The sequence below is a fragment of the Dermochelys coriacea genome, chromosome 8, assembly GCF_009764565.3.
Source record: "Dermochelys coriacea isolate rDerCor1 chromosome 8, rDerCor1.pri.v4, whole genome shotgun sequence".
Classification (NCBI taxonomy): Eukaryota; Metazoa; Chordata; order Testudines; family Dermochelyidae; genus Dermochelys; species Dermochelys coriacea.
The window spans coordinates 44,357,105-44,381,530 of NC_050075.1; the positions used below are offsets into that span (position 1 = coordinate 44,357,105).

A 24,426-nucleotide genomic window follows, 5' to 3' on the forward strand; every position below is an offset into this window, starting at 1 on the left:
GCCCACGGGACACCCCCTCCCCCGGGCCGCTCCCACCGGAGGGGGATGGTGACGGTCGGATGGAGTTCAGCAGCTGACCGGAAGTAACCCGGCAGTTCCAGCGGCGTGGCCCGGATGCTGCGCGGCGTGTTTCCGGCCACCTCAGTAGTAGAGGCCAGTCAGAGGGGGCAGCAGGCGGGGCGGGCGCGGGGCCGGGCGGCGGCTCCCGGGTTGGAGCGGCGCAGACATGGTGCTGCTGACTATGATCGCGCGGGTGGCGGACGGGCTCCCCCTGGCCGCCTCCATGCAGGAGGATGAGCAGGTGAGAGACCGAGACACCCCCCTTCTCCCGGCCCAGAACCCCCCAAGATTTCCCCCGAGACCCACTAGATCCTCCCTTTCCCTACCCAGAGTCCCCCGACTCCTGAGACACACCCCCGATCCCCTCTCTCCTGGCCCAGAGCCCCTTAGACTCCTCCTGCTCTCCCCTCTCTCGGCCCAGAGATCCCCCCAAGCACCCCATCCTGGCCCAGAGCCCCGAGATCCTCCCCAGATCCCTCCTGTCCCTGTTCAGAGGGCCCCCGTTCCCAAGCCAGAGTCCTCGCCCGGGTGCACACTCCCCTTTCCGGGCCCAGAGGCCACCTCAGACTGAGATCCATCCCCGCGGGGACACACAGGCTGTGTGGAAGCTTACAAAGCAGACCCTAGGTGGGTTGGACGTGTGCCCCCAGAAGGCTGTGGTAGTGCTTGACTGTGCTGGCAAATGTGAGTTTCATGCAAGATTGATGACATTTGGCACTGTTCTTCATGACCCCGTTGGAGACTAGATTCGCCCACCCCCTGGCACCAAGAGAGAGACTTGAAATAGCAATAGGTGAAAGAGTGTATTAATGGGTGATTAGTCCACTGACAACAGAGTGAAGTACAGCCTTATAATTCTGGAACCTAACGGTACCTTTTGAATGTTAGTTGGAGCTCTTTTCCAATTCAGCAAGGCTACTTCTGTTATAACCAATTATAATACTCATTAACATTAAACCTACCTATAACCTGATCTACATTTTTGCCACCTTTTTATTGGCCTTTGACAGTATGCATTATTTAAATTAACACTTGCACCAGTTTCAGAGTGGTAGCCGTGTTAGTCTGTATCAGCAAAAAGAACAAGGAGCACTTGTGGCACCTTAGAGACTAACACATTTATTAGGGCAAAAGCTTTCGGGGCTAAAACTCACTTCATCGGATGCATGCAGTATTTTCTGGGGTGGGGGGAGGGATAGCTCAGTGGGTTGAGCATTGGTCTGCTAATCCCAGGGTTGTGAGTTCAATCCTTGAAAGGGCCATTTAGGGATCTGGGGCAAAAATTGGGGGTTGGTCCTGCTTTGAGCAGGGGTTGGACTAGATGACCTCCTGAGGTCCCTTCCAACCCTAACCTTCTATGATTCTATGAAGAGCATGGCAGGCTCAGGGAGGGGTTGGAAGGGATGGAGTGGGGGCAGGGCCTGTGGCAGAGCCAGGGATTGAGCAGGGGAGCACCCCCCCAGCACCTTGGAAAGTTGGCACCTCTAGTTCTAGCCCTGGAGTTGGTGCCTATACATATTAACTTCGGAAGAGCCACAAGTGGCTCCGGAGCCACAGGTTTGCCACCCCTATATTAATATAATCATTTTAATAAGTGTTTTTTAAATTTTAAAATGGTTTATTAAAAATCCTGCTAAAACGAGTTATAACCAAAACATAGTCACAACATAACTTTGGGTCATGTCTTTGCTACCTTCAGTTTTTTATTTTACTTTTTTCAATTTATTTTTAGCTTTTTTTACACTACCAGGCTTTATACTTGTTTATACAGGTTTCCATACTTGTCTACACTTAAGCTAACTTAAACTTAAGTCTAATTTTTATTTAACCTATTTTATAGGCTACAGCAGACACAGCCCACATCAATTAAAGGGTCTTTTCTGTTGGGTAGGCGTGCTACCTCCCCAAACGATTTAAGTAACAGAAGCATTCTTCCATCAACATAGTTGCATCTACCCTGGGGGTTAGTTCAGCATAGCAATGTCGGGGGTGGGGGTGGGATGGTTTTTTCACACCCCTGCCTGAAATAGATATGTAGACTAACTTTTAAGTGTAGACCAAGCCTTATAGCCCTTGAGAAAGGCAGAGACTAGATTTGGTACCAAGATCTAGGCACCCTGCCTTCCCCCAGCATCTAGACTCTGTGAGAGAGAGAGAGAGCGAGCATGAGTCCCCCCAGTATCAATGAAGTTCCTAGAGATCCTTTTAGCACTCAAATCCCAAAGTAGATCAAAACTGTGTAAGAAACCAAGACCCACCCATCATTGAGATTCTCACATACTTGCACAGTTTTGAGGAAGCAAGCTAATACTCATGGAGAGAGAGATCCTGTCAGTATGTCTTCAGTGCAATGTAAGCCCAGGTTAGTAGAACTCAAGTTAACAGACCCAGGATTTGTTAACTGTGGCTTGACCATCTATACTCATTTGTAACTCCAGGAATTGTTGAACCTTGGGTCTCATCTTGGGGCTCCAGCATCCGCACTACATTATGCCGGTCTGAGTCCAACCACCCTTATCCCGGACTTCTTAGCACCCTCCCAAAATGTGTCCACTCTATTTCTTTGTTCATGGTGCCACGTGGGAAAACTTGATTGTCCAGAGGACAAAGAAAGCTGGCCTGTGGAATTGTAAGACATTTTTGGTAGAGCATGAGTCCAGCAGGGCTGTGTCTACACTGCAAAGTAATGGGGCTTGAACCCTATGTTCCAGTTTGACTCAGACTTGCACCCTTCACCACTGTGGGGTACTGGGACCCAGGGTCCAAGTTCTGAGTTAGCACAATTTGTGTGTAGACAGATGGGGGTGGAGTAGGCTTAAGCCTGAGTTCAAAGCCTGGGGCTGATACTGCAGTATAGACATACCCTGTGAATCACGAACTCTTCCCATCTCCCTCAGGGCAGAGAGACTGAAGCACCTTCTCTGGACCAAGACCAAGAGATGCTACAAAAAACAAAACAAAACTCCCTAGGGGACCTCCTAAATGGTGACTGAGATATTCATCAGAGGTAGATTCCTGAGATTTACCAGCACCTACCACTTAGTTTGACTGTGTCCATTGACTTCAGATCCAATTCTAGTAAAACTGTTTGAGGTTAGCTGTGGATATCATGTTAGTTTCCTTGTGGGAAAAGGGCCTGCCTGTAAGAGGTTGTTATATTTGCAGTTCATTCTGCCATATGGTAGGACCATGCCTAATAGACTTTTTTCCCTTCTCAGTCAGGTCGGGACCTCCAGCAGTACCAGAGCCAAGCTAAACAGCTTTTCCGGAAGTTGAATGAACAGTCGCCTACCAGATGCACCCTAGAAGCAGGATCCATGGCTTTCCAGTAAGTATAACATGCTGCAGAGATTAAGGTGGAAAATGTAGGCATCCCAACCTACATTTATAGAAAACTGAAAAGTACTTCCAGATGTTGGAGGTATACTAGAAATTGGGCCATCAGAGAAGAATAAGAGTCAGTAAACTATCCCACAAGCCCACGGGAAACCTGTGCTCAGAGAGAGTGTTATTTCCTTTTATATGCTTTCAATTATTTTAAAATTTCTTTTCTTCTCTAGCATTGTTAGACTTCATGCATTCCTATCCAGTTCTTGTTTTCCCCCACTCTCTTTTCTGTAGACTGCATATATTTGGTTCCCTTTAAGTTTTCTCTACAGGTTGTGCCCACTAATCGTTCTAGCATCTGTTGTCCTTTGGATTCTCTGAGGTTTATCAGTATATTTTTTTAATAGTGAGGTGTTCCATCTATACTTAGGTTAGCATTACCAAAGTTGATTCTTCCTACACAAGATTTTCTTCTCTCTCCATTCCACTATGGCATATCCTTTCATGTATCGTCCTTGCACTGCAAGCTCATCTAACTTGTTGTCCATTATTTCCCTGAATCTCCTTAGCATTTCTGCTCTCCAGCAAGCATTGTCCATATTTTATACACTTTTGTCTAGTATTAGTATCCTGAAGTGTCTTACTGCATTTAGCTCATCCGTTTGAGTTGGCGCGCTCTCTCTCTCTCTCTCTCTCTCTCTAAAACCTTCCATAATGTTTGCCCTTTGCTTTCATTGTAAACCCTTCTAGGTTAGGGTCAACTTCAAATCTTACTGATGTACAACATAGTTCTAGCAGACTTGCTCAGGGTAAGCAGCGAGCTGGCAAAATCTGCAGGCGATACAACATCACGTAGGTTAGGCAAGACCTGAGAAGACTGATGTACTTCAGAGGGACCTAACCAAGCTAGGCAGCATAGTGGCAGTTGAAGTGAAATGTTGACACATTCAAAGCTATGTAGGTTGGAGGGAAAAATTTTAACTCCTGCACCTCCTAGGTTCTAAATTAAAGATTGAAAACATTTGACTTGCTACCTTTAGAGATGAGATTAATAAGAGGGGACATAAAAGTATACAAAATGATGAAAGTTATAGAGAAGGTAGCGGCACCTCTAATCATCTTCTCTCATAACACAAAAACAAGGGAACATCCAAGTAAACGAAAAGGTGGCAAAGTCCAAACTGATAAAGGAAATGGTTTTCAATGCAATTAATTCCCACAGGGTCTCATTGGGGGCAAGATGGTAGCAAGATTTAAAAAAAAGTACAAGTAAAAAGATCTAGAGTTGAAAACCCTTGTTTGGAAGCATCCTCGTGGCACAAAGCCAGTCTCTAATGGTTGGGGCTTAGGCGGCAGCTTTCCTCAAGATGGGTTAACACATAATCACTTACTGCAGGTTTTTTCACATTTTTTCCACTTTTCTCTAAAGCAGTCTGGTGCTGGCCATTGTTGGCAATAGGATGCTGGACTAGGTAGCCCGCTGGTTTGATCCAGTCAGGCAATTCCTGTGTTTAGAAACAGAAATTCTCAAGATGCTACTTGATACCTCTTCCCAGTTTGCAATCAATCTGTCAGTCATTTGTTTCCATACCACAGTATTATCCAAACATCATTCTGACTTCCACTAAGATGCCTGGGGAAGATTATATCTAAATCATAGTAAAGCTCTTGCTATGTAGTGTCTGACTTTCTTTGCTTACCAGACTTATAACTGTATCAAAAAAGGCTATCCAGTTTTTTGGTCACAGTTATTTATGAAATACAATCACCTTGCAGTGGCTTTGATCTCATCAGAGCTGTTAAGCTAAGAAAATTCAGCCAAGTTCAGTATTTCTATGGGAGATCTCAGAGGAGCAGTTGAGGGGTGTTGCAAGTGTTGGGGGTGAGTAGGCAGGGAAGGTGCACTTTGCCCTGTCAGTATTGAAGCAGTTCTTCAGCCAGCTGTTAAGGGATGCAGATTGCTGCTGGTGCCATTTTTAGGATGAAACATAAAGTCACAGATGAAAAAGAAAATCAGTTTTCATTTTAAACAAAAATTCTAATGAAACTTTTGATAATGCTGCATGGGGAAGAAAAATGGTGTTTGAGATTTGGCCTAAAATAATCCTATTTAGTGGCTAGTGCATTAGCTTGGCTAAGGGAAAAAATGTTCTTCGTTAACTGAAGTTCTAACTCCTTGAAAATAACATAGTGCAGAGTAAAAAATGCCATGACAGCTGTCGTTCTAGAGCAAAGATATGTGCATGATCAATGAAATGTGCACTTCTCCAAATATGCTGAGGTCTTAATATGAATAGCCTTGAAACTGACAAAATTTGAAGAAAATTTGGCTCTCGCTGAGACCCAGATCAGGGTTTAAAGAATTTTCTTCAGTCATTTTAATGTTGGAGATTAAAGTCCAAAAGCCTTACAACCAACTCAATTATCATGGCATGTGAGTACACACACTGATACTTATGCAGGTGATAAGTGCCTATGCAGTCTTTTGTGAAATTAGTTACTAGCTGACCTTTGGCTGATTAGTGTCGTAAGTCTTTAAGTGCACAGATTACTAGTTCCATTGAAAGGCAACCATTGGCCTTTGCCAGCTGGTGCCTCTTAAAGAAACGTTTTTTTTCTCTTTCTTAAAATAAATGTAAGAAATTTAATTCCACAAGTATATTAAGATTGCACAGATAAACACTCAGAAATCAAGAATGCAAAAAGTTAAAGGTGGCGAACTGTATCTCTGTCCCCTTACATACGTGCATTGCAAAAAGGCATAATTACATGATTTTATACTGTGTTAAATTTTATGCCAAAAAAGTGTTAATGTGGTGTTAAAATAGAGAAATCAAGCAGTTAGGTGAGAAAATTCATATTCCGGTTAATCTGGGATGTCAATGCTATGCAGCATTGGAAATCTGTGTGCTTTCTCTGCTGATATAGAAAACTTGGAATCTGAAACAGCTAATATCACAAAGGGAGTAAAAACAGCTCTGGGAAACATGGAGACCAAGGCAGGAGAACTCAGATCAAATCAGGCTGGCCTAAAGCGTGATGGAGCGGCTGTGCATATGGCAGGAGACCGTGTTAAGAGACGATATTGTACTCTTCTTGTACTTAACTTTAGATTGCTGTTTTATCTCTCATAGGAGATTATCCCTATCTTAAAAGGTTTTGTTTTGAAATATGTTTTCTCATTTTACTCTTCAAATCCTGAAAGATTATGGATTGTTCAAACTCTTGATAAGGATTCGAGGTAATTGTGAGCTATGCTGGGAGGGATCCAGTATATGTGTTGGGTTGCTAGTCAGGCCAGAACACTGAAGACAAGGATCAGAAATGATCACTTAGCTAGCACTGTTTTGGAACATAATGTAGAAACTGGGTCATGGACTGATGTAGAACAAGTTTGGGGCTTTCTTAGAGAAATCAAGAAGCTAATTTGTGAGTATATTCTATTCCATGGTGGACAGTGGTGACTACACTCTTACTGTTCAAGGCAGTGCCAATTCTTGAGGCTTTTTATTAAAGCTAGTAAGTGCCATGTTGGGACTGGAACAAAAACAGATAATGCTGGCCGCTATGTCTAAAAACTAATTCTTGAATGTGGCAAATTTGAAGGATTTAAACATTTCTGGGTCTCTAGAGGCTAAACTGAGGAAAAATCAGATCTGTATGTTTGAAGCTGCTGTTGAACATATGGATACCAGATTTACCAGGCTATTGTATGGTTTCAAAACTTTGATTCCACACAGTGGCCTAGTGATTGAAAAAAGAATTGGCCCATTATGGCAATGTACAATTTAACAGTCTGCTAAATCACTACATATCGGTGTTAAGTAAAGAGAAAAGGAAGGGTGACTTACAAGTTGCATTTAATGCCAATAAATCCACAATAATGCTTATGCCTGATGAAAGTTTTGAACCCCTCAGCCAGAGGTGGGCAAATTATGGCCCGTGGAACCGTCCTGCCCAGCCCTTGAGCTCCCGACTGGGGAGGCTGGCCCCCGGCCCCTCCCCTGCTGTCCCTCCTCCCCCACAGCCTCAGTTTGCCATGCCGCCAGCGCGGGATGGGGCTGCACTGCGGGGGCAGGGGAGAGCAGGGAGGGAGGCTCAACTGCAGCCTCAGGGGGGCGTTGTGGGTGGCAGGAGCGCGGTGAACGCGGGTGGAGGACTCAGGAGGAGCACTGGGCAGCTGCGCAGTCGGCCAGAGAGAAGCAGTGCTTTGAAGGGGAAACAACTGCATCTCTCTGGCTGCGCCGCTGCCCCTGCTCCTCCTGAGTCCTCTGCCCACGTTTGCAGGGCTGCATTCTGAAAGGGGCTTTGGGGGGGGTTGGATGGGGGTGGGGTCCCTGGGGTCCTGTCAGGGAGTGAAGGTGTGGATAAAGGTCGGGGCAGTTGGGGACTGGGGGGGGCTGAATAGGGGGTGGGGTCCTGCGGGGGGGGGCGATTATGGGCAGGGGGGTCCCAGGATGGGGTGTCAGGCGACAAGGAGTAGCGGGGGTTGGATGGGTCGGGGGTTCTGAGGGGGGCGGGAAGTGGGAGGGGGAAGATAGGGTTAGGGTTTGGGGAGGCACAGCCTTCCCTACCTGGCCCTCCATACAGTTTTGGAACCCTGATGTGGCCCTCAGGCCAAAAAGTTTGCCCACCCCTGCCCTAGGCAACCTGTCTTAGAGGTTATATTGTTGTTGATGGGAATATGTCCTCATTGTCTTGTATCACTGTGGTGCTACAATACGAGTTTTCCACAATTATTTAAATTAAAACAAGCCCCCAAACACACATGTGCTCTGTTGCATGCCATGACTTGGGCTATTTAATCATATCTGCATCCAGTGTAGCCATTTCAGCGCTCTCTGGTATGCTGTACTACTGGCTGGAAGGGGAACAAACATGGTAATAGACATAATCACAGTGAGCATTCAACAGCAGGGAGCACTAGTTAATGGAGGGGTAGGTAAGTGCTATTCTGTATGTTCAGATCTAAATCTAAAAATCCAATGGACTTTATCCAATCAGATTTGTACTTGAATTAGAAATAAAATGCATATTCTCTGTACTAGCATGGGAACTCAAACTGACACTAAAGTAAGGACAAAACTAAACTTTCAAGAACAAATGATAGTTGGACACTAAAAAAGGGGGGGGTGTGGTGGGGGGGTTTAAACCCTGGCTCATTAGTCAAAAACAAAACAAGTGGAATGCAGCAAAGTGCCATTAAGCAGTCACACCAGCTACTATATTTCATCTTAACCTACATGTGAATGAGGCCACTGCATGAAAAATATTGGCACAATCGCACTTTCTTGTCAGATAACAAAACCTGAAGTCCCAGCAGCCCATGGACAAGCAGCATTTCTGTTTCTCAGCTTGCCTCTGTGAGGCTTTGCGTATTGGAAATGGAGTCCTATGCCTAAGACTCACCCAGGGTGGAGTTTGGGGTTCCCCAACTAGTCTCCTAAGGCTGTGCAGGGCTGACCACCTATCAGTCTGATTGCCAGGGGATTGGTGCACTTGGCGACCCATTCCTGTGCACTTGTGAATCTCTGTAGGAGATGCCACAATAGTCTTCTCTCTCCCTATTCCCCCCTTTCCTGCTGACCTTCAGGAGAAGATGCATGCCCCTGTGCATTGTACATCATATCCTCTCTCCCATACATTACGGAGCTGCCCTACTGGGTCAGACCATGGTGCAACTTGGTCAGTATCGTGGCTCCGACAGTGGCCTGTACTAAAGCTTGAGGGGAAGTATACAGAACAGGGCAATTATGGAGTGATCCACCCCATCTTTCACTCCCGGCTTTTTGTAGTCAGAGGTTAGAGTCTCCCTGTGTATGCGGTTGCCTTCCTGACTATTTTGGCTAATAGCCATTGATGAACCTATCCTTGATTAAATTATCCAGTTCTTTTTTTGAGCTGAGTTATACTTTTGGCCATCACAATACCCTGTGTCAATGAGTTCCGAGGTCAGTGTGCGTTATGTGAAAAAGTACTTTCTCTTGTTTATATTAAACCTGCTCCCTGTTAATTTCATCACCTGAGCCTTGGCTTTTATATTATGGGAAAGGTTAAATAACACTTCTGTGCTCACTTTCTCCACGCTGTTCATTTTATAGATCTCTATCATATCCCCCCTTAGTCATCTCTTTTCTAATCTTTTTAGTCTGTCCTCATACGGAAGCCATTCCTTACCCTTGATCATCTTTGTTGCCCTTCTCTGTATCTTTTCCAGTTCCACTACATCCTCTTTGAGATAGGGTGACCTACTGAGAACTGGACACAGTAATCAAGGTGTGGCTTTATATAATGGGATTATGATATTATCTGGTTTATTTTCTTTCCCTTTCCTAATAGTTCTTAACATACTGTTAGGCTTTTTTACCACAGCTGTATATTGAGCAGAAGTCCAGGGTGATTCCAAGATCCTCCTTGAGTGATAGTAGCTAATTTAAAACCCAGCATTTGGGATTATTATTTTTTTCCAATGTGCATTACTTTGCATTTGTCAATGTTGAATTTAATCTGCCGTTTTGTTACCAGAAAGGGCATGGGAGTGTGGGGCCTGCCTCCTTCAGATGACAGAATGGCAGCAGAAAGAGGGGAATGTCCCTTATTCTGCTCAGTCCAATGTCAGGACTTTTTAAAACAACTACCAAAAAAACTAAGGAAATTCCCAGGCAAAAATTTCTTAAAATGAAGTTAATAGCCTTTGGCAGGGATTGAAACCAGGATCTGAGGCCTCAATAACACTATAGTTAGGGAAAAGAAAAGAGAAACTAAGGCATTCGGAAAGATTTAAAATGAAGCCTAATATGTAAATCTGTGGAAATTCAGTCATGGTATTTGCAGTAGAGTAACTCTGTCCTGAGCAATGCCCCGAGAACCTGAAACTTGGACTACAATATCCACCTCAAACAAACAGTTCATTTTAGCAGGGAATGTTAGAATCAGACTGTAGTATGCTGGTTTGTGCCAGCTCAGCTGCCTTCATGGCTACGAAGTCCAAATAAAAATGCTTTACGATGTCCTGGTAAGATGAGCTTGCTGAAAGGAGTCATTCCCCACGCCTCGTAAGGGCTCCAAACTGCCAGGCATTGCCTGCTCTCATCACCTTGCAGGGTCAGGCCTTAGGATTCTGCGTTCCAGCCAGTCATCCAATATGATGTCTCATATAAAGGTCTCCTAGGAGGATGAGTAGGTGGAGATTATGGTACTTGCAGAGGAAAGGAAAGGCTTAGTGCAGTGACAAGGTATCTGAATATTGGAGACACACATATGAAACCACCTGTGCTGTGCGATACCTGGTATGCTTTTGTGTGTAGTATAATAAACCCAAAGTCTGGGGTACTCTGCCATAAAGAAAGATGGGAAAGGGAAAAGTGGTGTCTTACAGGGGCTGGGTTAAAATTTGTCTGGTTTGTTCTCTTCTAGCTATGTTATTGAGAAAGGGGTGTGTTACCTGGTGTTGTGTGAGGCCACCTTCCCCAAGAAGCTGGCCTTTGCATATCTGGAGGATTTGCATTCCGAGTTCGATGAACAGCATGGAAAGAAGGTGCCGACGGTCTCCAGGCCTTATTCCTTCATTGAGTTTGGTGAGGTCCTTCCCCTTGAGAATAATTAATAAATATCCTGTTTGTTTGGCCACATTAGCCTCTCCTAGCTCAGGCCATGGAACTTACCACTGACAGTGGAGAAATCTGGTGTTTTCTCTGAGCCAGAAATGCCAGGTACGTGAATGGAGAAGTGGTAGGGGAAATGACAAATTTCCTACAATCCAACTTTCCGCTTTTAAGTCTTGGCTTTTTTCTTGTTAGCACTCGTGTGCACTTTGCTCGCTCTCTCTGCAATGCTCTGCCACTGGGGTAACCCAGAAAAAGGTAGACAGCACTGGATGCTCATGCTCCGTAGGCAGCCATATTGTTACTCTAGGCAGTGGTTGTCCCGATTGCTGGTTTGCTTCCCACCCTTTAACACAAACTTCCTCTCACTTGAGGTCACATGGATAATAAAGGGACTTCCAAAACAGCCCTCAGCTGTACTTTTATGGCAGTATTGTAGAGGTGTGGGAAGTGGGTGTGAAGCATGGTGGAGCCACCATTCATTAAGCATTGAGGAAACTTCTGAGCTAATTGGCTTCAGATGTACAAGCCCTCTTCTGGGTGGCCTGTTTTTCTAAGTCCAAAGGGCACCCATCCTGTCAAGTGCTTTGTCCCTGGTGTAGGCATGCCAGATGCAACATGATCTAAAACAAGTCATTGTTGCTCCTTGTGCCTGTCAGGGGAGGAAGGGGTTGTTAAATTGCTCTTGGGGTATGCTGTCCTGAGGTTGGGTGGTTGGAATCTACTTGGAGCGGGTTAAGGGGTGTGGTGGTGGTTGCAGTTTTGGAGGGAAGGAGGTAGAAGCTGGCTCGACAGGTGATCTCAGCATGGCAGGCAGGAAGTGCTGGGAGAAAAGTTTTTCATGTTGACAACCACCTTTTATTCCAGACACTTACATCCAGAAAACCAAAAAACTCTACATCGACAGCCGGGCAAGAAGGAACCTAGGCTCCATCAATACAGAGTTACAGGATGTGCAGAGAATCATGGTGGCCAACATTGAAGAAGTCTTACAGCGAGGAGAGGCCCTCTCAGGTACATGGAGTTCAGCTTTTGAAACTCTTTCCTCTCTCTGAGGCTGGCAGACAGGAGATGGCTGAGGGAAGGATTCTGAGACTGGGTAGCAAAGAGGGCCTCCTGAATCAAGATTGCCTTGTAGTGTATATGTCTGGCTCAAAGTGCATTTTCATTTGTCTGATCTACACCATAAATAAGGCTAAGATTTATTATGGGATATTTTTGGTAAAAGTCATGGACAGGTCACAGGCACCCATGACCTGTCTTTTACCAAAAATACCCCTGACTAAATCTCTACTTCTGGGACACTGCTGCTTTGGGGGGCCCCTTCTGGGGACAGGCCCTGCTCGAGTGCTGGGGGTTGGCTGCCCCCCGCCGCTGCTCCTGGGGACTGCTCTCCGGATGTCCTCCGGGCACCCCTGGGGCCGCTGCTTTAGCTGCCTTGGGACTGCTGCTGGTCGGACGGTCCCCAGGGCACCCCCAAGACTGCTGCTCGGGCAATCCCCAGAGCCAGCCACACTGGCTGTTGTTCTGGCGGTCCCCAGAGCCAGGTGGCTGGGGCCTCCCGAGCACTGGGCAGTGCGGCTGGCCCCAGGGACTGCCGAACTGGCTGGCTCCAGGTCACTCCAGCAGTGGCAGGTGCAGCTGGCCGTGGGGCGACCCTGAAGTCAGCCACACCCACAACTGCAGAAGGCATGGAGGTCGCAGAAAGTCATGGAATCCGTGACTTCCATGACAGAATCGCAGCCTTAATCAAAAACCAACTGGCAATTTGTAACCCTACTTTGGGACGAGCTAAAGCCCCTTGTGGGCTTGGGGCTGTTTTCATCCTGTGAGGATGAATGTTAGTGATATGTGTCAAGGACAGGAGTGATTCGTGCTAGTGTTTTGAAGGTGCTGATGAAGCTCCTGCTGCTGTAGTTACTCTTGTCCCTTCTATGTTTGGGGAGGTAAACAGTTTAGATTGCATTGTGTTGTGGCTTGACTAACAAGCTTAATGTAGGAATCCTTCAGAACACGAGGAATGGGGGATGCACAATAAATCAGATAAAACTCCAATAGAGCAGCTGCAATTATCTATGAACACTACTGTGGGAGTGTCTTGTTATTGTTTATCCTGCAACTAATCTGCTTCCACTTTCTCTTCCTTAACAGCTTTGGATTCCAAGGCCAACAACTTGTCCAGTTTGTCCAAGAAGTACCGTCAGGATGCAAAGTATCTTAACATGCGTTCCACCTATGCCAAACTGGCAGCTGTAGCTGTGTTTTTTATCATGTTAATAGTCTATGTGAGGTTCTGGTGGCTGTGAGATGTTGGCAGTCACTGGAGAGGGAGATCCTGTAGCATGGCAGGTGTACATGTGCAGCACACTTTGTTCACAGGGATGTGCATTAGAATCCACACAGGACTGTCACTTTTAAGAGTGTATCTTGAAAATGATACCTGAGTACTACACTGCTTAGTGAATCTTAATCATAGGTATAAGTCTTCTTTGTGGACTAGAGGCTTTTCCTATGAGGCACTAAACACTAGGGACTCTGTAGAGTGTGGCCTCCCAGTGTACTAAACTCATTAACAATGCTGTTTGATGTGTCCTGGAGCAGTTAATCAGTGAAGTTTATCCTAATCAGGTGGTACTGGCAACAGTCACTTCTTCCTCCCTTTTAAAGAAATGGACTCTAATGAACATTCCTTGTATCAGCAATGTTTGCTTTTCTAGAATCTGGGTCTGCATTTGCTTTTTTAAAACAAGGCTCCCTTGTTTGAAGGCTGATTCTGCACTGTACATATTGTAATGGCTTTCACCCTTGTCAAACTAGCTATTGTTGGGTTTTCATTGTCTGACATCTTTGCTTGTTAAATTTTCAGTTGCTTTAGGAATAAATGGATATTAAATTATGCCTTAAAATTACATTATATTTAGTCTTAAGAGAGACAGTGAAAGGCTACTATCACTGACTTCTACAAAATTAAACTACTAGTTTGTAAATTTTACTTTCCTGGTAGTTGTGTATAAGAGCTTGTTTTAACGTGACTCGGAAGAGTCTGTTGGTGTAATTAAAAAGGCACTGGCCCAGGCACAATGCAGACAGTTTCATCTCTGTTTTCCTGCCATCCGTCTATCTCCAGAATCCTTGCATTGTTTCTTTCTCCTATGTAAACATTCTCTATTCCTCAAACAAGGATATCGCTACCGCTAGCATTCCAGCACTTGCAAACTACCCTACAAAAACAGCCCAGTATGTGTGATGGTGAAGAAAAAGTAGAATATTTCTTTAAAGAAACATTTCGGTTTCACGTTTCTGTGAGGTTGGTGATAGAGAATAATACTGAGTTTTAAAAACCAAGATTCCTTGTTAATGTCATGTTCTCCCTATGGTCACCCTCTCTCCACTTCTGTTGACAAGATCTAACTAGCTGAAGAGAAATTCATAGAGTTTAACTTGTTTCTCACTAGATAATGTAAATAGTTCCATCATGATGTGATTTTTTTTTTTAAATTTTATTTTATTTTGTTTGGTCCAAATGCGAGAAACTTTGTCTTGCCTATTAGGCTTTCGTTTTTTTTAAATCAAAGCTCTGTACAGGCATCCTCCACCTTTTCCACAGTAAGGTATCTGTTTCTGTCATTATCTAGCAAGTGAACACTTTCATAGAACAGACATAACCGAAGGAAAAATTCGAAGTTCCTCAGCACCTTCAGAAAACACTTAATTTGCTGCAACTCTGAAAGTGTAATTGCCTCCATAGATTGCCTCCTACAGCAAAGTAGGACATAAGAGCGAAAAGAAGCCTGAGTGTCTCCCCTCTCCTCCTCCTGTGGGCAGGCAACTAGAATTTGTCTGCTGATCTACTTGCAAACCTGATCTGTCAGTTAGTCTCATCTTCTGATTTTTGCATGATGTTTCCATTTGTTTATTTGTAGACAGCTGTACTTTTAAATTCTTAAAAGTTGTGTCCCAAACAGATGAATGTACAAGTGATGTAGGTCTGTGTGTAACTTAGGTACTGAAAGGTAAGCGGACACCACATCTAGATTCTGTAATGACCTGTAGGGAGTAAAACTCTCTTGCAGTGAATGGCAGCTCAGTGAGCAGTTGCCTGCTGCATCCCCAGTGTCACAGTGAAATAAACACTTGCAAAAGTTGATTTCCTTTAGTGTGGAGTTTCCTGTCTACATGTACAGTGTTTTCAAAAAACACCCTCTCCTTCATTCTCGTGGTCCAATTTGTCCTGGGGTAGAACTTGGCAAAGGCCATTTAGTAAATGCTGTATTAATGAAGTAGGCTTATTCCTAGGGTGGAGCATGCCCTTCACCTGGGGCTGGGTTCAATTTTTTGCCTGTAGGTTGGGTAGAGTTTGGCAAATGCCATTGTCCTTTTCTAGCCCCTAGTAGGAATGCTTCTAATGTTACCTATTGCAGGTGGGCCCAAGGCCTGCCTTTGTGACCATAAATGCACGTAGAGAGTAACATGTATGCAGCTGCAGATACTTTGTGTAGCAGTTTGCAGCTTAAGTAGGTCTCGGCTCTGCGAAGTTGAGTCTTAATTAATAAACAAGCTAGTCAGTGCCCTATACAGTCCATGGCTTTGAATTTGCTGAAGAATCCATCCCTTGCTATAGAACTGTACTCGGAATTTGTTTTCATTTTAAAAATATTGTTCCTAGCCCTTTCCAAGGTGCAGATGATCTTAAAAACAGGATGCAACTAGAGTACCCTGTACGTGACAGTGCCTCAGACCAGTGTCCTGTCTGGGAGAGATCAGCGCCAGATGCTGCAGAGGAAGTTACAGGAAACCCTCAAGCTGATGGTTGTAGATTATTCCACAACCACAAGGGGGAAGGTTTCACCTTCTGCCTGGCAGTTGTCAGTAAGTTTATGCTATGAAGCCTGAGTGTTTTGTCCTTTTTAACTTTGATCCTGGTTAACTGAACTCTGCATGTTCTCATGAACAACTCCCAATTTTTTTAATCCTAAGATTTTGACATTAATATCTAGTGCAATGCATTCCAATTGCTAATTGTGCTTTGTTTTAAATTGGCTGCCTTTGACTTGATTATATGTCCCATAAGATGGACTCCAGGTCCAACACTGCCTTGCCTTCAGTCCAAAACGGAGTTGTTCTGGGAGCTGTAGGCCTCACACCAAGAGGTGCTGGGAGGATGGGCACTATGGAGGCAGCTCCCTTACCTCAGGGCAGGAGACAGCAAGGACGGGGCAAAATCTGTAGTGTGTTTGAAGGAGGAAACTAGGCCTGGAGCTTTGGCTCTCTCCAGTCAAAGGCTGGGAAGAGGCCTAAACAGCAACCAGACAGAGAGGGTCACTTGGGCATCATCACAGAACCTTCAAGTAGCCAGAACTGGAGCCTGGCACCAGGTCTTCCTGAACTACCCTGGTATAGTCTGGGTAGAGATCCAGAGTTGGAGACATCTCAGGTCTGGATTACACCTAACATTTAAGTCAATTTAGCTACATTGCTCAGGACTGTGAAAAATGTCATGCCCTGTGTGATGTAGTTAGGTCAACCTAATCCCCTGGCAGATGCAGCTAAGTTGATGGAAGAATTCTTCTGTTGACCTTCCTACCCCGTCATAGGGGTGGATTTACTACAGCAATGGGAAAAAAACCTTCTGTTGCTTTAGTATCTATACTACAGCAGCATAGCTGTGCCTCTGTAGTGCTTGTAGCATAGACGTATCCACAGACAGAAGTGAAGATTGTAGCCTGAGGAAAGAAAAGCAGAGGAAGTTTAGGGCCAGATCAGACGCCTGCTTCATTAGCTTGGGCCAAAGGAGGGAGCTCCCCTTTGTCTCGAGAAACCATCAGAGGGCCCAGCTCTCACTGCAGAAGAGGGAAAAGACCTGGAGAATGTTTGAAAGCTTAAATCAACTTACCAGTGAGGGAAGTAGAAACAATGGCCATTCTCCCCAGGTAAGACGTTCCTTTTACTCCCATGGTCCCCGTGCTCTTTTCTAAAAGAGTCAGCCACTGTGTGATACTGAGACATTACCTGGGCTACCAGCTTCCCAAAACCCACATGCAGTTTATTCAGAGGAACAACAGTAATAGGCTCATCCATTTAATAAATGCCTGTCAGTGGTAAAGCCAGATAAAGTTAATCAGTTTCTTAGAGGAAATCTATTACCCATTTCATGGTACACATAGAACATTTTGACATTTGCCTTAATATTTGGCAAGTCAATACACTTGATAAATTTCAGGTGCAGTCATGCCAGACCAAACTGCTTCACTATCCTGTCTGCACAGCCTCCCCCCAACTTTTTTTGGCAATGGGAGAGTCTGGGTTGGAGGGGAGGGGAGGCCGAGGGAAGCAGGGCAGGGGTTATTTTCTTTTGTAAACAATGTGTCTGATTTGGCAGCTCAGAGATTGCACAAGGCCCTGCTGTAGTAAAGCCAGAGTGTATGGGGTACATTTCTCAACCTTTGCATGGAAGCTACTGTGCAAGCTAGAGGATGCCAGAATGAGCTCCTCTTATCTCATCCAAAATCCTCTGTTCACTTCTTGCCTGGGGACTGTGCTGCATTATAGCTTATTTAATGCTTGTTTTGCTTTGTTTGTTTGCATCATATACAAAGCTCAGTGCTTATATGTAACACGGGTGGGGGAAATGCACTGTCTGGATTCCAATGTCAGAAGGGACCCTTGTGATCATCTCTTGTATAAAACAGGCCACAGGACCTCCCCAGAACAACTTCTTTTGAACTAGAGCACATCTTTAAAAAACATCCAATCTTGATTTTTAAAATTGCCAGTGACAGAGAATCCACCACGACAAACTCTTCCAATGGTGAGTTATGCTCACTTGTTAAAAAATTATACCTTATTTCCAGCAGGGGGCAGTGCAAATACGCCCATATGTTTTCAGATCCATCAGTTAGCTAGATGCTAATGCTATTTCTGTATAGATCATATATTCTTAGGGGTTTTCCAATACCTTTGGATTACAGGAAACGCCTAAAATAGCAGAAAAATAGTCCCCTTAGTGAGTCTCTTCCTGTGTTATCTCAGCATCACCTTTCCCGTCATGCGTTTCTTAGAGTAGTACTTTTGTAATATCGATACTGTAGACATTCAGTGTGTTTGCCTCTTGCATCAGCCTTCATTTGCAGTTCCTTTCTCAGCCTTTGTGATTTAAATTTCTCATTTAGTGATTTTTCCAGTCTTGTTTTCCGTTTCTTCCCACTGGATTCTTCCATGTCCGTTAACTGTCAGATTTTGAACATCATCCGAGCAGCATCAGTTTTTCTTTGTGTATAAGCAAGGCCGGGTGAAACACCTCTGCCCGTACTGTTCCATAGATCTGGCATGCCCTCTTTGATGTGTTGACCTTGAAAGAGTCCTGTATGACAGCAGTTACCACAAAATGCTCCACAAAAGCAGTGGCAGTATTCTACTGCGAACCAGTTAATCCCTCTTCTACTGCTCTTAGTGTCCCTAGCCATGCCAGAAGCATCCTGTCAGTGATGGCCCCTGCCAATCACTACCACCACCACAAGAAGGTCCTGGGACTTCTTAATCCAGGCATATGTTCTTCTCTCAGCCTTCAGCCACCATCCACGTTTTCCTTTCCATTTCACCACTTGTATATTTAGGTCAAACTAGCTGTTGCTCCACCATCCCAACCACAACCCTCCCATCAAGTTGCCATCTCTGCTTGGTCTTCCAACACAGAAGCAGAGGGTGGCCTGCTGTCCTGCACCCTCTCTGCAAAGCTGTACAGGCTGAGGTTTTGGTTCAGACAGCTGCTCGCACTGAAACAGGAAAGAACTGAACCGAAAGCAAAGATGAGGAAGTGGAAGCTCATGCCAACCGCAAAAGTCACTGTGTCCCCTAGATGCCCCGCGCTGCATACCCCATTTAGAAGAGCTGTGATAGGGGTGATGACAAGCTGTGGGTTGTTAACACATCAGCAAAAGGTGTTGCTCCTCTGCCATCTCAAAGACTTGTCCTGCAGTTGTAGAAGCAGTGCATCGATGGGTTTTACAAACCTCATCAGCCCTACAGTTTATGGTAAGAAGTATATCTCCTTCTTATGTTAGAACAGGCCTCTGGCCTAGCTGCTGTTCTGGAACCCTCAAGTCACCACCCACTCTTTTTCCTGGGTGCCAACTGCCCCCAACCCAGCTGCCAAATCCTGTAGCTTCTCCTTTCCCCCATATGCAGCTGTGCACTGTCATTACAGAACCTGCAGTGCACTGACTACCTTAAGGGGGAAGGAGTGTAAAAAGTCAGTTAAATATCCAACAGGCAGGGACTGCTGGGCTGACTGCATTAAATATGAAAGTGAATAATGCAATCAAAGCAGCCCCCATTTTGGGATGTACTTGAAACTGCTGCAGAATTTGAGGCTCAGATTCCCCTATAGAGATTAGTGGGTCTTGTGTCCTAGTGGGCTATGGGCATTGGAGCTGGAGGATCCTATGCACAGCTGTGTCTCTGGGTGCTTTCTGAAGGAGACAGTTTGGTAAGTGCCTAGCAGTAGCCTCTGCAAGGCACATGGAAAAGCAAGAGAGAAGGTATCAGAGTTTAGGCCAAAATGGACCATTCAATCATCAGGTATGACCGGCATAACACAGGCCAGAGAATTCCACTCAAATACCCCTACACTGAGCCCAACAACTTCAGCTAAATCAAAGCATTTCAGTCCACAGAAAAAAAAGTGAGGAGTACTTGTGGCACCTTAGAGATTAACAAATTTATTTGGCATAAGCTTTCGTGGGCTAAAACCCACTTCATCAGATGTGTGCAGTGGAAAATACAGTAGGAAGATAGATACATACATACATACATACATTACATTACATTACATACACAGAGAACCTGAAAAAATGGGTGTTGCCATACCAACTGTAACGACCAATTAATTAAGGTGGGCTATTATCAGCAGGAGAAAAAAAATCTTTTGTAGTGATAATCAGGTTGACCCATTTCAAACAGTTGACAAGAAGGTGTGAGTAACAGTAGGGGGAAAAGAATTCCAGTTCTGGTTTTTGGTACAACGATGGCATACAATGCCCCTCTGCCATGTACATTGGCCAAACTGGACAATCTCTACGTAAAAGAATAAATGGACACAAATCAGACGTCAAGAATTATAACATTAAAAAACCAGTTGGAGAACACTTCAATCTCCCTGGTCACTCAATTTCAGATCTAAAAGTCTCAATTCTCCAACAAAAAAACTTCAAAAACAGACTCCAATGAGAACTAATTTGCAAACTGGACACCATTAAATTAGGCTTGAATAAAGACTGGGAGTGGATAGGTCATTACACAAAGTAAAAACTATTTCCCCATGGTAATTTTTTTCCCGTACTGTTACTCGTACCTTCTTGTCAACTGTTTGAAATGGGCCATCCTGATTATCACTACAAAAGGTTTTTTTCTCCTGCTGATAATAGCCCACCTTAATTAATTGGTCTCGTTATAGTTGGTATGGCAACACCCATTTTTTCAAGTTCTCTGTGTATATATATCTTCCAATTGTATTTTCCACTGCATGCATCTGATGAAGTGAAGCCCATGAAAGCTTATGCCCAAATAAATGTGTTAGTCTCTAAGGTGCCAAAAGTACTCCTTGGTTGTTTTTTTTTTGCTGATGCAGACTAACACGGCAACCATTCTGAAATCAGTCCACAGACTAAACTGTTGTGGCGACAGGCAGAGAAAAGGAGAGACTGACGTGCTCCAATGCCTGAGGCCCCTGCCATGGCAGGGAATTGATTAGTGGGATATGCCAAGATCCTAGCAGGTGAGTTGTGCTGCAGAGGAAGGTGGAAAATCCCTAATGTCCCTTTCAATGTGACCTGGGGAGAAATTCCTTCCTGACCCCAAATATGTTGGCAAAAGTGGGGAGAACGGGGAGGGTAGCCAGTTGTAGGGGAAGAATGGATTTAATTTCTAAAGTCCCTGGTTTGCTCTAGGGTAGGTGGCTGAGAGCAGCTGCTGCTGGAATTGTGTGCCTGGAGTGGATGGTAGGTACCCTTTCCCAGCTGGCTCATACAGGCTACTAAACCTACTGTGGGTGGGGCATCCCAAGGGAGGAACAGTGGTGTTAATTTTTGCTGCTGGCAGAGTCCTCCAGACCACAGAGAGCAAGCCAGAGTTCATTACCCAACTGCTGTGTCTTGCTGCTACCTGGTCCACAGTCCCTGCTCAGACAAGCGGGGCAGGACGTGGGGATACTAGAGTTCATTTCTGGTGGAGGGGGGAAGCTTGTCCCATCTGGATTCCCTCCACCCATCCTCCATTCCCCTACTTGCTTGGTCCTGCAACCACTACCCTGACCGAGGCAGCTTCAAGGGCTTCCCAATTCCTGTTATTGCCATGCTCTCATGCTGTAACCCCCATCACAATTTGAATCAACTATTTGTCTGGGTTTGCAGGGAGCCCTGAGGCATGTCTACACTGCGGCTGAGAGTGTGCCTACGAGCCCGGGTAGACAGACTCACGTTAGCTCAGCTTGAGCGAACGCGCTAAAAATAACAGTGTTGATGCTGTGGCTTGGGCAGTCGCTCAGGCAAGCCACCTGAGCTCCGACCCAAGAGCCTGAGCTGCAATGTCCACACTGCTATTTTAGCGCGTTCGCTCGAGCTTAGCTTGTGTGAGTCTGTCCGCATGGGGTCTGACGCTTGCTCCCTGGTGCAATGTAGACGTAACCTCAAATTGATTTTGGCAGAAGAGAAGCTTGGGCAGAGAGTAGGAAAGGGGAGATGCAAGCAGGAGCTGACTTATACAGATCTTTGAAGATAAAGAGGAGCAGCAGCTTACATGCTGTTCACATCCAGCTAATGCGAGTTAGGTTGGGACCACTAGTGAACAGTGAAAAGGCCACACCAGTCAGGGGCTAGGCTGCTTCATAGCAGCTGGAGATTGTGCTAATTTGGGCTTGGGAGGGAAGAGAGGGAGCTCCTGACCATTTGGGGAACCAGCCCTAGCCACAACTACATTTTCAGAGGTACCCCTTGAGTGCAAATCCATCTCTCTAGCCTTATTGGCTGAACAGCTTTCCTGAACAGAGCTGTCCACTTTTGTGCCACTCCATGTGAGACATTTTATGCAAACTAACAAGTTAGTTTGCAAGCAACCTTAAGCTTCAGCTCAAAGGGAATGTATCATGCCACAAGCAGTAGCAGGGGTTGGACATAGCACTGCACAGAACTTGGCAGCTGTCGCTGGGAGGATATCAGGGTGCTGGGGGAAAGCTGAGGGCCATATGGCAGCTGTCAAGGGAAACTGGATGCTGGTGGGGACTGGCAGGGATTAAGATGGGAAGGGCTGGACCTCTCCCCACAGGTTGTTGTCGCTCCTTCCCAGCTGTGATGCAATAGGGGAGCAGGCACTACAGTGGGCTCTTGTGGCTGTGAGCTGCAGTTGCAGCCATTTGTGTAGCTCAGCTAATACTTGGCCTCTCTGCTGGGCTGCAGGAACAGGTGACAAATGAGTGAGTATCAAAGAGATGTGCAAATGTGGCAGTCCTGCTTGAGGACTTGTCTACAGGAGGAGGGTCAGGCAAGTTAAGACAGTTAAAGCTGTGAAGTTAATGCATGTAACTGAAAGTGCATTAAACCCCTGTCTGGATGCTCTCGTTCAGAAGTACCACAGTCATCCTCAAAGGAGGATTAAACTACAACCAGCTAAATCCACTTTACTTATGAACAAGAGAATCTTGACAAGGATTTAATGCACATTAGCTTCACAGCTTTTTTTGATTCATCTCAACTTTCCTGACTGTCCTGCTGTAGACAAACTTTGAGCGGCATTGTACCAAGTGTACCATTTCTTAACTAAGCACTAGGCTGTTTTACACTGCTAGTGAATTGCCCTGTGACATGCAGAGTCACCCTGTCTACATGTTTTAGTTCTCCATACATCTGTCTGTTCTCTTGCAGAGTGAATGTAAGGACAATGCTTTACCCTTACAGGTGTTTGTTTTTACTTGAATGGGAGCTGGCTCAGACCCTTACTCACCTTTATCATGCAAGATGTTCATGCTTGACTTGACTTTTCAAACACTCATTGCTTTGTAAAAATTGAAACCAATTTTCTCCAGACCAAGGCTAATTGCTTACTTGCAGACTTCAGCCATTTTGCTATCGCTATGATTTTTTCATCACAAAGATTTTCACAACAGAGAATGCATATATTCCCCCACTCGTAAAATGGATGCTCAAACTTTCTAAAAATATTCATCTACTCTAACAAGAGGATTTTGCACTTGACATTTTTCATCTCAGGATCCCAGAGTACTTTACAAATATTAAAAAGGTGGGTTTTTAAAATTGTGTTTCCTGAGGAATTCTTATTGAGTCTGCTTTTGCCCTTTAGTAAATTAGAATTACAATAGCAGTGATGAGTGCTTAGTGCATACCTGAAATAATCCATACAGTCACATGACTGAATCTCACAATAGGAATAGCTGGACTAGTGCACAGCCCTAGATCTTAGTTTCTGAGGCTCATTGAGTCTTTTAGCTTTGCTTCCACTGGGAATTCAAAGGGGCCAACTCTGACAGGGGAAAGAAATGGGTGCCCACCAGTGCAGGGGGAGGGGGATGGCATACTTTGAAATGCAAGAAATTGAAGCTGTTTCCCAATTTAAATATTCTACCCCATCGCTTATTTCTCAGTCTGTGAGATGAGCCTTCTGGAGCATTGCAGTATGAGCAATGCCATAAGCAAAGCATTCCTCCTGGTAGTTTTGATTTGCTGGTGCCAGGAATGAGGAAGGGAAGGAACAGTATGATTGATAGGGTTCACTATATTTAGTGGGAGTTTGAAAGAATTGACCCAATTGCCTCTGGCCTCAAGGATGGAGTAGGGGTGTCGCTGGGCACGCTCCTTGGTTGAAGCAGGAATGAAATTGCTGGAGATTGTGTCAGTTAGTACTTTATTCAAAAGCCACAACATATTTCTGAAAACTCAACTTCCCCATTTGGCTGGTAAAATGGTGCATATTGCAACTGCATCTGGCTTGTGGGGTGAGGTGCTGGGATGACTTGCCCTTTACCCCATCCCACTGCAGAGGGCAGGGAAGCTGAGCAATGCTGAAACTTGAGCTTGTGTGGAGGGATTTGTTTTGATGTTGAAAGAAAAAAATACGTTGGGGCTTTTCACTGTTTACTGAGAACATTTTTGTACTAGAACTGGCGTGACCTTTCGGAAATGAGGATGTCTATTTTCTGCAGCCTGAAATACAGACTCTTCAAATGATAGGGCGTTCGACTTCTGTGGCTAGAAGTTGGCAGCAGGCAATAGGCAGCTGACTTCAGAGAAACAAAAAGTCACTACCACGTTAGCCCTGCTGAAATCCAGTCTCTCTCGCTGCAACAGAACAGAGCTGTTGCAGCAAAAGTGAGATCTGAGCAATTGGCAGAAGAATTTCTGTTGTGCACTGAGGGATGGGGAACCACCAT

General features: G+C 45.1%; 1 protein-coding gene and 1 long non-coding RNA gene across 2 annotated transcripts; both read left to right on the plus strand.

The window, feature by feature from the left end:
- Window positions 1-80: 80 nt before the first annotated feature.
- Window positions 81-14,069, plus strand: SEC22B (SEC22 homolog B, vesicle trafficking protein). Its single transcript, XM_038414837.2, has 5 exons — window positions 81-301; window positions 3,279-3,388; window positions 10,804-10,964; window positions 11,859-12,005; window positions 13,143-14,069. The coding sequence occupies exons 1-5, from the start codon at window positions 227-229 to the stop codon at window positions 13,295-13,297; spliced, it is 648 nt and encodes a 215-aa protein (XP_038270765.1). The 5' UTR covers window positions 81-226; the 3' UTR covers window positions 13,298-14,069.
- Window positions 14,070-17,855: 3,786 nt separating this feature from the next.
- On the plus strand, window positions 17,856-24,097 carry LOC122455623. Its single transcript, XR_006273952.1, has 2 exons — window positions 17,856-19,022; window positions 20,645-24,097. It is a non-coding gene; the product is annotated as an uncharacterized LOC122455623 (long non-coding RNA).
- The last annotated feature ends 329 nt before the right edge of the window (window positions 24,098-24,426 follow it).